The sequence below is a fragment of the Rana temporaria genome, chromosome 8 (genome assembly GCF_905171775.1).
Source record: "Rana temporaria chromosome 8, aRanTem1.1, whole genome shotgun sequence".
Classification (NCBI taxonomy): domain Eukaryota; kingdom Metazoa; phylum Chordata; class Amphibia; order Anura; family Ranidae; genus Rana; species Rana temporaria.
In genome coordinates, this window is record NC_053496.1 from 31659800 (window position 1) to 31676028 (window position 16229).

Below are 16229 nucleotides of genomic sequence, written 5' to 3' on the forward strand. Positions count from 1 at the left end.
CGTATTAACCAAGCGGCGGCACGGCGCTGCAGCATGTACGGTAAGGGGGACATGGCTGCATATATGGGGGGGACATGGCTGCATATGGGGGGGACATGGCTGCATATGGGGGGGATATGGCTTCATATGGGGGGACATGGCTGGATATGGGGGGGACATGGCTGCATATGGGGGGGGCATGGCTGCATATGGGGGGGCATGGGTGCATACAGGGGCGACATGGCTGGATATGGGGGCGACATGGCTGCATATATGGGGGGGACATGGCTGCATATATGGGGGGGACATGGCTGCATATGTGGGGGGACATGGCTGCATATATGGGGGGGACATGGCTGCATATGTGGGGGGACATGGCTGCATATATGGGGGGGACATGGCTGCATTTGTGGGGGGACATGGCTGCATTTGGGGGACACATTTAAAAAAAAGTATCGGTATTCGGTATCGGCGAGTACTTGGAAAAAAAGTATCGGTACTTGTACTCGGTCCTAAAAAAGTGGTATCGGAACAACCCTAGTATTTAGCAGTTAAAATTTACTAAAATAATTGCATTTCTATGTTCTGTGTACTGTGGGAGATCAGATATAGTGAATGCAGGCTCCTGGGTTTAGTAATGCTTTAAGCAGAACTCCAGGCTGACAGCTGGAATACACATTTTTGAGCAGCCTTAAACCGGCCATAAATGGATCGAAATTTGTCAGTCTCAGCAGGAGTCGAGCGAATTTCAAGCAGTCTATAGGCAGGCTGGTTTTACTGAAATCGATCCACCCGAAGTTTGAACAAAAAAAAAACATGTATGCCCTGCGTAAAAGTGATGTGTATGAGGGATGTGGCGCCCCCCATGTCCGGTGATTGATGGTATATATGTGCTGTGTTGGGAATTATGGGGGGTTTTGTGACACTGACTCACCCTCTGTTCCCCAACTCCCCCCAGGTCCCTCATGTCCATTATTCGGAAGAAGCCCTCGCAGGCGAGCAGCGCCGCGAAGAAGGAAATTGCCTCCCAGTCAGAGTCCGGTAAGAAAAGAATTATGTCTGTGAATTTGGAAAACAGATTTTCAGGGAAATTACTTAGTCTGCCAAATCCAGAGTGATAATCCTTCTGGAAGGAGATAATGATTCTGCCGTGGGCCATCATACAGGGCCAAACTGTGATAGAAATAATGTGTGTAAGTACTTAAAGCTGAACTCTGAGCATAAAAACTTTCACTTAAAGGAGAAGTACAGCTAAAGCTCATTTGTCTGTACTTCTCCTGTGGATCACAGGAGAGCAGTTCGTTCTGCACTCCTGTGATGCGTTTTCAGCAGACAACGGTCTGAAGGCCACTGTCAGGTCACAGAGCCGGTCCAGACTCGGGTAAGATTGCAACAATAAAGTCGAGATCTGCCCAAATTCCTGGACCGGCACCTGGCTCAGCCTCTCTGCAGGCCAGTGAGAGCCTGAGCTGCCCCCATCCCTTCCATAGTCCAGTGAGCGCGGGTGGGGGGGATCTCTGCTCACAGAGCTCTGAGAATGGAGAAGTCAGCTCGGGTCTCAGTCTTAGAGCCGGTAGGGTACAGCACCTAGGTAAGTATGATTTTTGAAAAAAAATAACAATTTCTCTTGTAAATATTTTCCTCAATAGCCACAAAAGATATAAATCCACTTTGTGCGCACCAAATGCATTGATCAACCCAGATATTACCCTGTAAAAACTGAGCTGTACATAGTCTGTGCGGTGAGCAGAGCTGTTGGAGGGACCCAGAAGTCTCCACCAACTACAGGCTGCCTACAGAAAGGAAGGGTGATCCTTGGAAGTCACACATCTTTGGTGTCCTACTGCAATGGATAGAGTGGCAACCTCAGCCTGGACTTCGAACCAGGCCACACCCCCAACGTGTTTCACTCTCCCCCGGAGCTTAGGCCCTTCCTTTCTTGAACTTTACAGGAGACAGGACGGGCTCCATCCCCTGTCAGCACTATGGCCACTGCTGTGGATGCACTGTCCACATACCCCCTCCCTATGGAGCCTGAGCCGCCCACACACTTTTCTTAGGCTACAGGAGGGGGCGGAGACAAGACCAGTCACCCTGCACAAGGACAGAGCTGCAGTGAGGGGTCTTTATTACAGGAAAAGTCTCACATTGGACTACAGGGCAGATCTGGAAGACAAAGTATTCTAGGATTCAAGGAAGAATACATATGTTGAATATACATGATGAATATACTTAAATCATGTTTGCTTATCCTAGAGTTCAGCTTTAAAGTGATTGTAAAGTCTTTGTTATTTTTATATAAAAAACAAAAAAAAAAAAAGAACATGTTATACTTAGCTGCTCTATGTAGTGGATTTGCACAGAGCAGCCCAGATCCTCCTCTTTTCGGGTCCCTCTACGGTGCTCCTGGCCCCTCCCTCCTGTTCAGGAGCCGAGCCACAGCTCCCTATGTCCATTCAGACAAGGAGCCCCGCCCCAGCCCCTTCTCTCCCCCGGTTCGCTAGCTGACTTTGATTGACAGCAGGCGGTTGAGACATTCGTGGACATAGAGGAACCTCTGGTATGTATTAGGGGGTGCTGGGGCTTTTTATCTTAATGCACAGAATGCATTAAGATAAAAAACCTTCTGCCTTTACAACCACTTTCAAGCTGAACTTCCGCCTTCCCACTGCAATCCGTGAGCTTCTCTATCCATGGCTGGAGGAACATCCAGCATCATAATCCTTGTCATTCAGTAAAAATGGTTACTTTACCTATACCAGTGAAATAAAAACAAAACTAGAAACTTCCCCAGTAGTAGTTCAATGTTACTATGGTAACCCTGTATTGCTCTGGTCACAGTCACTAATTTTAACAAAAGAAAAGAAAATATAAATATATATATATATATATGCGTCCCTGATCACTGCTACGCCAGTTTCATGATGCCTCTGTACTGCAATGGTGACCGTATGTAAATAAAATAAATCCATTTCTTATTTTTCCCCCCAAAAATGTTAAAAAAATTACAACTCTCCATGCCTCTTACTAAATAGCTTGGATTGTGGTTTCCAAAAAAGGGTCATTTTGGGGAATTTTTGTACTGTCCTGGTGTTTTCGGGCCTCAGTACATCAGGATTTATCAATTTTCAGGTATATATATCACATTTTATGGACTATTTAACTTTCCTACTGACTAAATAATATACACTGATTTGGTTATTTTCACCAAAAGAAATGTAGCAGAATATATTTTGGCCTAAATTTATGAGGAAAGATTAGTTGCTGTATGTGCAAAATGTTATAACGGAAATGAAGAAAAAAGTTTTTTTTTTCTTCAGTCACCAGCTCTCTACTCAGGGAGCTGCGAGAACTGAGGGATCGGCGGCGTTCAATCACTCGGTTCTCAGTGTTGGAGGCGCCGGGGGAACAGATGCAGCATCCACCTAGGTAAGTATGATTATTAACCACTTAACCCCCGGACCATATTGCTGCACAAAGACCAGAGCACTTTCTTTATCGTACATCACGGGACACAGAGCGGCATTCATTACTATATGGGTTATATGGAGTACCTTCAGGTGTAGACACTGGCAATCTCAAACAGGAAATGCCCCTCCCTATATAACCCCCTCCCATAGGAGGAGTACCTCAGTTTTTCCGCCAGTGTCTTAGGTGTTAGTCATGGTTTAGCTTGCCTCCACATCCTTGGGATTAGGTGAGCTAACCGGTTCTGTCCAAAAAAGCCTCAGCGCTAAAGTGGTCAGTAACCGGACCCCAAACCCTTGGGGTATAGCCCATAATGCTTTTCTTTTTAGAGAGCTGGACCCTGGGCCCAGAACTTAGAAACCTTTGGGTGCCTAATGTTTCTGTTGCCAGAGTGCTATATGGGCCCAGGACAGTGGATCCTTCATAGAAACCCAGGGCCTGAAGGTCTAGACATCCCCACCGAGATGGGGGAAGATTGGGCCTCTTGCTTGGCAAAGTCCTGCGGCATGGAGCAGGTAAGTGAGGGGAAAAACTTGCGGAACTTGGTTCTTAGCAGGTTTTTTCTGGGGGGTCACAGGGGACATGCCTAAAGTTATGCACTGCATCTGGCAAACTAGTCACATATCATAGAGATAGGATGGCTCTATATGTATTATTCCCCATAAGATGTGACCTCCCTTGTAGTGTTGGAAAAGCATTGAGTGGGGCCTGTGATATAAAAGTATATGTGTGTGTCAGAGAGCTGTGCTTACCTGCAAGCCTCCAGGCGATGCTCCATTCAGTCTTCCTCCTCACGGCCTGCAAAGCAGGCAAAACGCCGACCTCCTCATGGTTCCAGGCTGCAGGCTGCAGTTTGCTGGAGCAGAGAGGTCCCTTCCTCCCAACCCCACCCCCCCCCTGTCGGGAGGGGCATTTCCTGTTTGAGATTGCTGGGGGGGAAGGGCGGGTCAGTGGCTTAAGGAAGGGGCGGCCCTTCCTTGTTTGTTCCATATAGCTCATTCAATACTTTGGAACTGAGGAGGAAAGACCAGAACGGCAAGCACGGGGCGCCGAGGACACACAGTGGCCAGAAAGAATATTGCAGTCTTCAGAAAGACTGTTTTCAAGCCTAGGAATAGGCTGTTTCTTTTCCATCTCATAGTTTTTCTTGCAATACTACTCAGGGGGACAGAATGTTTTTTCTTTCCTAGATTTGAAAAAAAAAAAAAAGATTTTTTTTTGAAAAAAAAAAAAAAAAAAAGTGTCATCTAGGGGAGAGGAAGCATTTTTTATCCCCCAAACAGGTGTTTGGGCATTTAACTATTTATAAGTCCCAGGTACCAATAAGTAGCAGGTGTACCTCGGTATTGTACCATGGCATCAAAAAACAAGGGTACAAGAGGTGGGGATTCCCCCAGAGAGTCTGAGGTCTCGGACAATGCTATGCCGCTGCTTTCCCCACAGGGAGCCTTGGGGCCATCGGGATCTGGGGCTGGAGCTGACGCGGGTCAGTCCAACCCTAAGATGGTCACGGAGGAGGTATTACTCACCTCTTTAAAAGAGATGCAGAAAAGCATGGGTAAAATGATAGCCGCAGCTATGCGGGGCAGTAAGCGGAATAGATCTCCGTCGCCCGAGCGCGGACCCTCAGAAGAGGAGGTCCTTTCCTCAGGGGAATTGGACGACCTCTTGGACAAGGACCAAGTAGGTTCAGGGATCGAAGATCCGGATACAGAGGAGTCTGGGGCAGTCTCCCTGAGGGAGAGCTGGTGGATTCAAGGATTGTCGGACTTGGTCCATAGGGCATTCAACTTGCCAGTACCAGATCTCCAGGTATCGACGGTTTCAGCTTTGGGCTCACTGAGGGCGCCTCAAAGCAATGCTGTGTTTCCGATCCATCCTCTATTAGAGGGAGTTTTGTTCCAAGATTGGAACAAGCCAGATAAGATCTTCTTACCACCTAAGAAGTTCTCTGTCCTATATCCTATGGAAGAAAAATTTTCCAAAAGATGGGCTACTCCTGCAGTGGACGCAGCCATCTCATGTGTTAACAAATCGTTAACATGCCCTGTAGAAAACATACAGGTGTTCAAGGATCCAGTTGATAAGCGCTTGGAAGCACTACTTAAGAACTCCTTCACTACTGCAGGGGCAGTAGTACAGCCAGCTGTGGCTGCGATTGGGGTCGCTCAAGCATTATCGGATCAATTTAAGCAGATGCTTAAACTTATTCCTGCCCAGCAGGCAGAAGAATTTTCGGATGTCCCTAAGGCCATATGTTTTACGGTAGACGCAATCAAGGATTCTATCCAGCAAGCGTCACGTTTATCGTTATCCCTTATCCATATGAGAAGACTCTTATGGTTAAAAAGCTGGGAGGCTGAGCCCCCATGCAAGAAGCTCCTGGTAGGGTTCCCCTTCCATGGAGGACGACTCTTCGGAGAAGACCTAGATAAATACATTCAGACCATTTCAAACGGCAAGAGTACTCTCTTGCCAACTAAGAAGAAGGTTCAGGGGCCTGCGTTTAAACGACAGTATTCCCCTGGGCAGGGGCCCTCTAATGCCAAGCAGTATCGACGGCCTCCTGCAAAAGCAAACTTCGGCTTCAACAGCAAATCACAAGGACAGGCTGTTAGAGGCAAAAGGCAGTGGTTTCGCAAACCAGCAAAACCAGCCCCCAAGCCAACCTTATGAAGGGGCGCCCCCACCCACGAAGGTGGGGGGAAGGCTGCGACTCTTTTCAGAGATTTGGGAAGCCAGCATTCCCGACGAGTGGGTACGGTCTTCCGTGGCCACAGGCTACAAATTAGATTTCCTAAGGTTTCCTCCTCCTCATTTCCAGGAGTCGAGGATTCCAAACGATCCGCCTCGGATTCCGGCCAGTCCTGGAACAGGGGCTGGGTTTCTACTCCAACCTATTCATCATCCCCAATGGAGATGTCAGGCCAATTTTGGACCTAAAGATGGTAAATGCATATCTAAAGATCCGCTCATTTCGGATGGAATCCGTGCGGTCAGCAGCTGCCACACTCCAGAAGGACGACTTCATGGCGTCCATAGACATAAAGGATGCCTACCTTCATGTTCCAATTTATCAGCCACATCAAAGATATCTACGCTTCATGGTGGCTTCGCGTCACTTCCAATTCGTGGCGCTTCCCTTCGGGTTGGCTACGGCCCCCCGGGTGTTCACGAAGGTCCTAGCTCCGATCCTAGCCAAGCTAAGGATCCAAGGGGTCACGATCCTAGCATACCTGGACGACCTCCTAGTCATAGACCACTCGTCTCCCGGCTTGGAGCGAGCAGTGGCCCTCACGGTCCAATAACTCGAGAGGTTCGGCTGGGTCCTAAATCGAGAAAAGTCAGCTTTCCAGCCCACAAGGCAGTTGGAATATCTCGGCATGAGATTAGACACAGAACAACAAGGAGTGTTCCTACCTCTGAGGAAGGTAAAAGCCATCAAGGAATTAATCCTACTGGTTCTAAGCAAGAAAGAACCGACTATTCGCCTATGTATGAGGTTACTAGGCAAGATGGTGGCCACGTTCGAGGCGGTACCATACGCCCAGAGCCACACTCGCATCCTACAGGCAGCCATCCTGTCAGCATGGAGCAGAAGGCCACAGGCCTTGGATATCCCGTTGCCGCTCTTATCAAGAGTCCGACAAAGTCTGTGTTGGTGGTTAGACCCTCAGAATCTACTGAAGGGGAAGTCTTTCAGCCCAGTGGCTTGGAAGATAGTGACCACAGACGCCAGCCTGACGGGCTGGGGAGCAATTTTGGATGGTTGCACTCGCCAAGGTACTTGGGCAAAGCCAGAGAAGCAGTTGCCCATCAACATCTTGGAGCTCAGAGCTGCTCGACTAGCCCTCAGGGCTTGGACGTCAAAATTGCAGGGGTTCCCGGTGAGAATTCAATCAGACAATGCCACGGCCGTGGCATACATAAATCACCAAGGGGGAACCAGGAGTCAAGCCGCTCAGAGAGAGGTGAGCTTGATTCTCCTATGGGCAGAGGCGCATGTGCCCTGCATATCGGCAATATTCATTCCAGGAGTGGACAACTTTCAGGCGGACTTCTTAAGCCGCCAGACTCTATGGCCGGGGGAATGGTCTCTGCATCCACAAGTCTTTCAAGCACTCTGCCAAAGATGGGGAGTGCCGGACGTGGATATCATGGCATCGAGACTCAACAAGAAACTAGACAGGTTCATATCCCGCTCAAGGGATCCGATGGCCTGCGGAACCGATGCGTTGGTTTGCCCTTGGCATCAGTTCAAACTTCTTTATGCGTTTCCCCCGCTCCAGTTACTACCCCGCCTGCTGCGCAGGATCCGGGTGGAACACATACCAGTCATCCTGGTAGCTCCAGCATGGCCCAGAAGGGCATGGTACTCACTCATCCTAAAGATGGTAGTGGGAGACCCTTGGACTCTTCCTCTACGGCCAGTACTGCTATCGCAAGGTCCGATCCTCCACCCTGCCTTACGGCATCTAAATTTGACGGCCTGGAAGCTGAATCCCTGATTCTCAGGGGTAGAGGTCTGTCTCAGAAAGTAGTCTCTACCCTAATCAGAGCCAGGAAACCGGTCTCTAGGGTGATTTATTACAGGGTCTGGAAGGCCTATGTAGGCTGGTGTGAGTCCAAGCGATGGCTTTTCTCGCAAATTTACCATCGATAGAGTATTAAGTTTTCTCCAGCTAGGAGTGGATAAAGGATTGGCATTAAGCACAATCAAAGGACAGATTTCTGCTCTGTCAGTGTGGTTTCAGCGGCCGCTGGCCACCCACTCGCTGGTTAAGACCTTCCTTCAAGGGGTCTTACGTATTAGACCTCCAGTTAAATCCCCGCTTTGTCTGTGGGATTTAAATCTTGTTCTCTCAAGTTTACAGAAACAACCGTTTGAGCCGTTGGCTGAAATTCCTTTGGTTCTACTGACAAGGAAGTTAGTATTTTTGGTTGCCATAGTTTCCGCAAGAAGAGTTTCGGAGCTAGCGGCCTTATCCTGTAAGGAACCATATCTTGTTTTTCATAAGGACAGGGTCGTTCTCCGCCCTCATCCTTCCTTCCTACCGAAGGTCATATCCAGTATTCATTTGAACCAGGATTTGGTATTACCATCCTTCTTCCCTAAACCTACTTCCAGAAAGGAAGGGTTGCTGCATACCTTGGATATTGTCAGGGCCATGAAGGCCTATCTTAAAGCTACAAAGAAGATCCGGAAAACAGATGTGCTGTTCATTCTACCGGAGGGGCCCAAGAAGGGGCAGGCAGCTGCAAAGTCCACCATTTCTAGGTGGATTAAGCAATTAATCACTCAGGCCTACGGCTTGAAAGGGTTGCCTCCTCCAGTATCATTAAAGGCTCATTCTACTAGAGCCATGGGCGCCTCCTGGGCAGCACACCACCAGATCTCTATGGCTCAAGTTTGCAAGGCGGCAACCCGGTCTTCTGTCCACACGTTTACAAAATTCTACAAGTTGGACGTAAGAAGGAATACTGATACTGCCTTCGGGCAGGCAGTGCTGCAGGCTGCAGTTTGAGACCCTCGGATTCCGGGGGCTCCTCTTGTTCGAGTTAAATTTAAAAAAATTTATTTTTCTCAACTAAGTTGGATTTATTATGATTTGAGTATATCTCTAAATTAAATCCTTTTGTCTTGGAGATGTTCTCCCTCCCCTCATTGTAAGCATTGCTTTGGGACATCCCATATAGTAATGAATGCCGCTCTGTGTCCCGTGATGTACGATAAAGAAAAAGAGATTTTTAATACAGCTTACCTGTAAAATCTTTTTCTTGGAGTACATCACGGGACACAGAGCTCCCACCCCTCTTTTTTTGAGGACCATTTTGGGAGGCATACTGCTTGCTACAAAACTGAGGTACTCCTCCTATGGGAGGGGGTTATATAGGGAGGGGCATTTCCTGTTTGAGATTACCAGTGTCTACACCTGAAGGTACTCCATATAACCCATATAGTAATGAATGCCGCTCTGTGTCCCGTGATGTACTCCAAGAAAAAGATTTTACAGGTAAGCTGTATTAAAAATCTCTTTTTTTGCGAGTCGGCACTGCGTCGCTTTAACTGACAATTGCGCGGTCGTCTGACGTGGCTCCCAAACAAAATTGGCGTCCTTTCTTTCCCACAAATAGAGCTTTTTTTTGGTGGTATTTGATCACCTCTGCGGTTTTTAGTTTTTGCGCTATAAACAAAAATAGAGCGACAATTTTGTTTGCTATAATAAATATCCCCCAAAAATATATAAAAAACTTTTTTTTTCCTCAGTTTAGGCCGATACGTATTCTTCTACATATTTATATATATATATATAAATATATATATTTAATATATTTATATATTGCGCAAAAGTTATAGCGTTTACAAAATAGGGGGTATTTTTATGGCATTCATTGTATGAACAGAAGATCAGCATTTTTTCCCCCTGACAGGACCGGGAGCTGTGTGTTTACAGACACAGCTCCCGGTCCCCGCTCTGTAACGAGCGATCGCGTGTGCCCGGCGGCGATCGTGCCTGCCGGCAAGCGCACGGAAGTCGGGGGCGCACGCGCCCCTAGCGGCTTGCGCGAGACCCGCCATTTTGTTAATATGTGCTCTCGCGCAGGGGAGCCGACTTTCCGCCGTAAAACGATGGTGGGCGGTCGGCAAGTAGTTAAAAAAAAACATACATCTCTTTTCAATGTAAAACATTTGAATGGACTCCCTGCTTAATGGTGTTCATTTAATTGTCTCCTGCCCCACTTCCAGGGAAGGAAAAAGTATTTGCTCCCCTGCTGATTTTGTACGTTTGCCCTCTGACAAAGAAATGATCAGTCTATAATTTCAATGGTCGGTTTATTGTAACAGTGAGAGACAGAATAACAACAAAAATATCCAGAAAAACACATTTCAAGAAAGTTATACATTGACTTGCATTTAATGAGTGAAATAAGTATTTGACCCCTTCACAAAACATGACTTGGTACTTGGTGGAGAAACCCTTGTTGGCAATCAAACGTCAGAGGTTTTTGTAGTTGGCCACCAGGTTTGCACACATCTCAGGAGGGATTTTGTCCCACTCCTCTCTTCAGATCCTCTTCAAGTCATTAAGGTTACGAGGCTGACGTTTGGTAACTCGAACTTTCAGCTCCCTCCACATATTTTCTATGGGATTAAGGTCTGGAGACTGGCTAGGCCACTCCAGGACCTGAATGTGCTTCTTCTTGAGCCACGCCTTTGTTGCTTTGGCCATGTGTTTTGGGTCATTGTCATGCTGGAATACACATCCACGACGCATTGTCAATGTCCTGGCTGAGGGAAGGAGGTTCTCACCCAAGATTTGATGGTACATGGCTCTGTCCATTGTCCCTTTTGATGCAGTGAAGTTATCCTGTCCTCTTAGCAGAAAAACACCCCCACAGCATAATGTTTCCACCTCCATGTATGACGGTGGGGATGGTGTTCTTGGGGTCATAGGCAGCATTCCTCCTCCTCCTCCAAACAAGTTGAGTTGATGCCAATGAGCTCGATTTTGGTCTCATCTGACCACAGCACTTTCACCCAATCCTCCTCTGAATCATTCAGATGTTCATTAGCAAACTTCAGAGGGGCTGTACATGTGCTTTCTTGAGCAGGGGCACCTTTCGGGTGCTGCAGGATTTCAGTCCTTCATGGCGTAGTTTGTTACCAATTGTTTTCTTGGTGACGATGGTCCCAGCTGCATTGAGATCATTGACAAGATTCTCCTGTGTAGTTCTGGGCTGATTGCTCACCGTTCTCATGATCATTGAAACTCCACAAGGGGAGATCGTGTATGGAGTCCCAGACCGAGGGAGAGTGACAGTTATTTTGTGTTTCTTCCATTTTGCGAATAATCGCACCGACTGTTGTCACCCTCCCACCAAGCTGCTTGGCGATGGTCTTGTAGCCCATTCCAGCCTTGTGTAGGTCTACAATCTTGTCCCTGACATCCTTGGACAGCCCTTTGGTCTTGGCCATGGTGGAGAGATTGATATCTGATTATTTGATTGCTTCTGTGGTCAGGTGTCCTTTATACAGGTAACAAGCTGAGATTAGGAGCACTCCCTTTGAGGCTGGGTTCACACTTGTCCTACAAACGGTCCTACATTGGGAGCTCATGTAGCATGACGTGTGAAAATCAATGTTTCCCTATGAGAGCTGTCTTAACTGGTCCTACACAAGTCGGTCCGACTTTGAAAATGCTCCCTGTACTACTTTTGGTCCTACATTGATCCTACTTCAACCCATTGAATATCATTGAAGTCGGACCAAAGTAGTATCCTGTTCATGAAAGTAGGATGAATGTAGGACCAATGTAGGATAAATGTAGGACCAATGTAGCAGAGCAAAGTAGGATGAAAGTAGTGTAGTAGTGTGAACCCAGCCTCAGGGAGTGCTCCTAATCTCAGCTCGTTACCTGTATAGAAGACACCTAGGAGCCAGAAATCTTGCTGATTCATAGGGGATCAAATACTTATTTCATTTATTAAATTGCAAATCAATTTACAACTTTTTTGAAATGCGTTTTTCTGGATATTTTTGTTATTCTGTCTCTCACTGTTAAAATAACCCGACCATTAAAATTCTAGCCTGATCATTTCTTTGTCAGGGGGCAAATGTGCAAAATCAGCAGGAGATCGAATACTTTTCCCCCTCACTGTGGTATTAATCGGGGGAGGAGTTCTGTGTCCGCTCTCCCTTTTTCTGTTCTGTGGAATCTCCTGTCTCTCGGCAATGAAAGGGTGCTCGCAGCTTCGTTAACACAACATCTGAAATGTGTTTTTAAATCCTTGTTGAAAATCATCTTTCTACGTTTTTTTTTTTTAAACAATGACTCCGGTTATACCGCAGGCGTTCTGTGTAAATGTAAGCGTTTCGAATTGCACGTTTTTTTATTTTTTTTATTGAAGGAATTAAGGAGCCCCCCGCGGGTCGCGCTCACCGTTATCTGACAGGTTGCGCTGGCTTTTAAGTCATTCACTGGCAACAATGGAAAAGCATTGAATGTGGAACTGAATTCCTCATTGTATTAATAAGATAATGGGGGCCATTACATTCTGCAGTGCCAGCTTTTATGTCCCACAAGGGCTTTGTGTGATGTTTACGTGTATACAGCCAGCGGTTGGTGTCCTGCGGAGCCCGGCTCTGCTCCATGGAACGTGCTCTGCGTTCGGGAGAAACCTGATTTTTTTTCAGGTCGTCTCTGACGCAACGTGTCCCCCTTTGTCACTGTAACTGACCTTAAAGGGTAACTCCACTTTCATGGGGAAAAAAAATAGGAAAAAATAATAATAATCTAGGCCCAGATTCTCAAAGGGCTTACGACGGCGCAACGCCATGTACGCCGTCGTAAGTCCTAATCTGGGCCGTCGTATCTATGCGACTGATTCTTAGAATCAGTTACGCATAGATATCCATTAGATCCGACAGGCGTAAGGCTCTTACGCTGTCGGATCTTATATGCAATTTTTTTTTTTCGCCGCTAGGTGTCGCCTCCGGCGTTTTCCCGATCGAGTATGCAAATTAGCAAAATACGCGAATTCCCGAACGTACGCGCGGTCGACGCAGTGAAGTTACGACGTTTACGTTAGATTTGCGACGCGTAAAGTTGCCCCTGCTATATGAGGGGCAACCAATGTTAAGTATGGCCGTCGTTCCCGCGTCGAAATTTAAAAATTTACGTCGTTTGCGTAAGTCGTCCGTGAATGGGGCTGGACACCATTTACGTTCACGTCGAAACCAATGACGTCCTTGCGACGTCATTTAGCGCAACGCACGTTGGGAAATTTTAGGGACGGCGCATGCGCAGTACGTTCGGCGCGGGAACGCGCCTAATTTAAATGATCCACGCCCCCTACCCGGCTCATTTGAATTAGGCGGGCTTGCACCGGGGGATTTACGCTACGCCGCCGCAACTTTACAGGCAAGTTCTTTGTGAATAAAGCACTTGCCTGTAAAACTTGCGGTGGCGTAACGTAAATGACATACGTTACGCCGCCGCAGTTTTACGCCCAGAAACGAGAATCTGGGCCATAGTGTATACAATTGCGACAAGTCATATTGTAATTGATTGTTATTAAATATGACCTTTCCTTTTTAATCTGCAGCTCTGTAATTTTCTGAAAATGCAAAATGGCAACCTGGAGGTGTTCTGTACTTAGAATGTGTACAGAACGCCCCCCCCCCCCCCCAGACATGACATTTCCTGCTTGTGTGATTGGCTCACTGATCTTACCAGAAGTCTGCACTAAGATACAAGTCAGATTTCAGGCATCCCCTGCAACAGAAATGTCATTTTTGGTGAGATACTCCCAATAGGAAATTGCATCTAAAGCAGGGGTGTCGCACTTATTTCATTGCGGGCCACATCAGCATTATGATTGCTTTCAAAGTGTAGGGTCTGGAGGAAGACCAGAGGAGGGCTCTCCTCTCTGCTGCGGCAAGGTGGGGACGGAGACAAAGGGGGGGGGGGTGCCGCAGCTACAAAAGGGGTGCATGGGCCACATGAGATGGCCTGCCGGGCGGATACGGCCCATGGGCCTTGTGTTTGACACATGTAGCCTAAAGGTATGCAAGCCAAGCAACTTTCCTCTTAGAGCCCTGCAGGTGCAGCAGCTGATTGATAATTATGAAACCACTCCCATTAAACTCACACGGCACAGGGGAACAGAGTAACACAGGGATTTCTTCAGAATAACAAGAGGTAGGAATCTGCAACAAAGTTCGTTAAAATCCCTGCGATGTACATCGATCACCCCAGAGGGGAATGCTCTTTTCTCAACATAAGTGGAGTTACGTTTTAAATCTAAAGTTTATTGTGCTTATGTTTTTGCTTTCCCTAGTTCTTGCTTTCCCCCTCATGAGCATGCTAGTTAAATTTAACCTTTCCATGTTTATTACATACCTTATTTTATTCCCATTGATGTCATCGCTGGGCCTCAATGCTTCTCTATACAGTGGAAGCATATCGGGGCAAGTAGGAGGGGCCAGAAGGGTGCTGTACATGGCTTCCTGAAAACATCACAGCGCCCTTTCTCAGTATTCCCATTTGGAGCCATTTGCCCTGGTTTAAGCAGGATAGAGACACAAACTACTGCAGGAAATCTCCCAATTGTGGGAGGGGCAGAGACACAAACTACTGCAGGAAATCTCCCCATTGTGGGAGGGGCAGAGACACAAACTACTGCAGGAAATCTCCCCATTGTGGGAGGGGCAGAGACACAAACTACTGCAGGAAATCTCCCCATTGTAGGAGGGGCAGAGACACAAACTACTGCAGGAAATCTCACCATTGTGGGAGGGGCAGAGACACAAACTACTGCAGGTAATCTCCCCATTGTGGGAGGGGCAGAGACACAAACTACTGCAGGAAATCTCACCATTGTGGGAGGGGCAGAGACACAAACTACTGCAGGAAATCTCCCCATTGTGGGAGGGGCAGAGACACAAACTACTGCAGGAAATCTCACCATTGTGGGAGGGGCAGAGACACAAACTACTGCAGGAAATCTCCCCATTGTGGGAGGGGCAGAGACACAAACTTGGATGTGATCAGATGGTTGCATGTAATTAATTACTGGTGTGCTTTTTGCACATCATAGGGGATCAATTTTTTTTTTTTTTTTTTTGAGGCTACAAAAGAAATAAAACAACTCCGAATTGCTTGTTCCTCAGTCTTTTTTGGATAGTGATTTTCATCAGCATTCCCACGGTCTCCTCTCCAGCCCATCTGTTAACGCCACCATTCACCTTCTCTTCTGCAGGGAATGTTGATGATCTGAAGCGGCTGGCAGTGGATGAGATGATGAATCGAATTAAGAGGGGGGTCCATTTGCGTCCTGTCCAGCAGACGGTGCGAATAAAGAGCCAGGTGAGTCATGTCATCCATGATAATGGTAAAGATGTGACAAGGAAAAGGCAGAAGATATCCCCAGAAGAGCTCCACAGCTCCCTTCCAGAACACTGCATGTGATGTCACCTTCCGTGCTCCTCTAGATTTATTTTTACATTTCTGAGCTCTATTTCACATCTCAGATACAGGCTCAGGTTTTATGCAGCCCTCTCTCTGGTCTCAGATAAAGGCTTGGGTTTCATTCAGCCCTCCTCTCTGGTCTCAGATAAAGGCTTGGGTTTCATTCAGCCCTCCTCTCTGGTCTCAGATAAAGGCTTGGGTTTCATTCAGGCCTCCTCTCTGTTCTCAGATACAGGCTCAGGTTTTATGCAGCCCTCTCTCTGGTCTCAGATAAAGGCTTGGGTTTCATTCAGCCCTCCTCTCTGGTCTCAGATAAAGGCTTGGGTTTCATTCAGCCCTCCTCTCTGGTCTCAGATAAAGGCTTGGGTTTCATTCAGCCCTCCTCTCTGGTCTCAGATAAAGGCTTGGGTTTCATTCAGCCCTCCTCTCTGGTCTCAGATATAGGCTCGGGTTTCATTCAGCCCTCCTCTCTGGTCTCAGATAAAGACTTGGGTTTCATTCAGCCCTCCTCTCTGGTCTCAGATATAGGCTCGGGTTTCATTCAGGCCTCCTCTCTGGTCTCAGATATAGGCTCGGGTTTCATTCAGCCCTCCTCTCTGGTCTCAGATATAGGCTCGGGTTTCATTCAGGCCTCCTCTCTGGTCTCAGATAACCGCTCGGGTTTCATTTAGGCCTCCTCTCTGGTCTCAGATAAAGGCTCGGGATTTTCATTCAGGCCTCCTCTCTGGTTTCAGATAAACGCTCGGGTTTCATTTAGGCCTCCTCTCTGGTCTCAGATAACCGCTCGGGTTTCATTCAGGCCTCCTCTTT

General features: G+C 47.3%; 1 protein-coding gene across 10 annotated transcripts in view; it reads left to right on the forward strand.

Annotated features, from left to right (window-relative positions):
• SHTN1 (shootin 1) overlaps positions 1 to 16229 on the forward strand; it is a 148978-nt gene that overhangs the window by 104398 nt on the left and 28351 nt on the right. For all 10 annotated transcript variants that reach the window (XM_040361496.1, XM_040361498.1, XM_040361499.1 and 7 more), the window contains 2 exons: positions 938 to 1020; positions 15211 to 15317. In XM_040361496.1, the coding sequence (XP_040217430.1) occupies positions 938 to 1020; positions 15211 to 15317 (190 nt within the window). The remainder of the gene's footprint in view (positions 1 to 937; positions 1021 to 15210; positions 15318 to 16229) is intronic.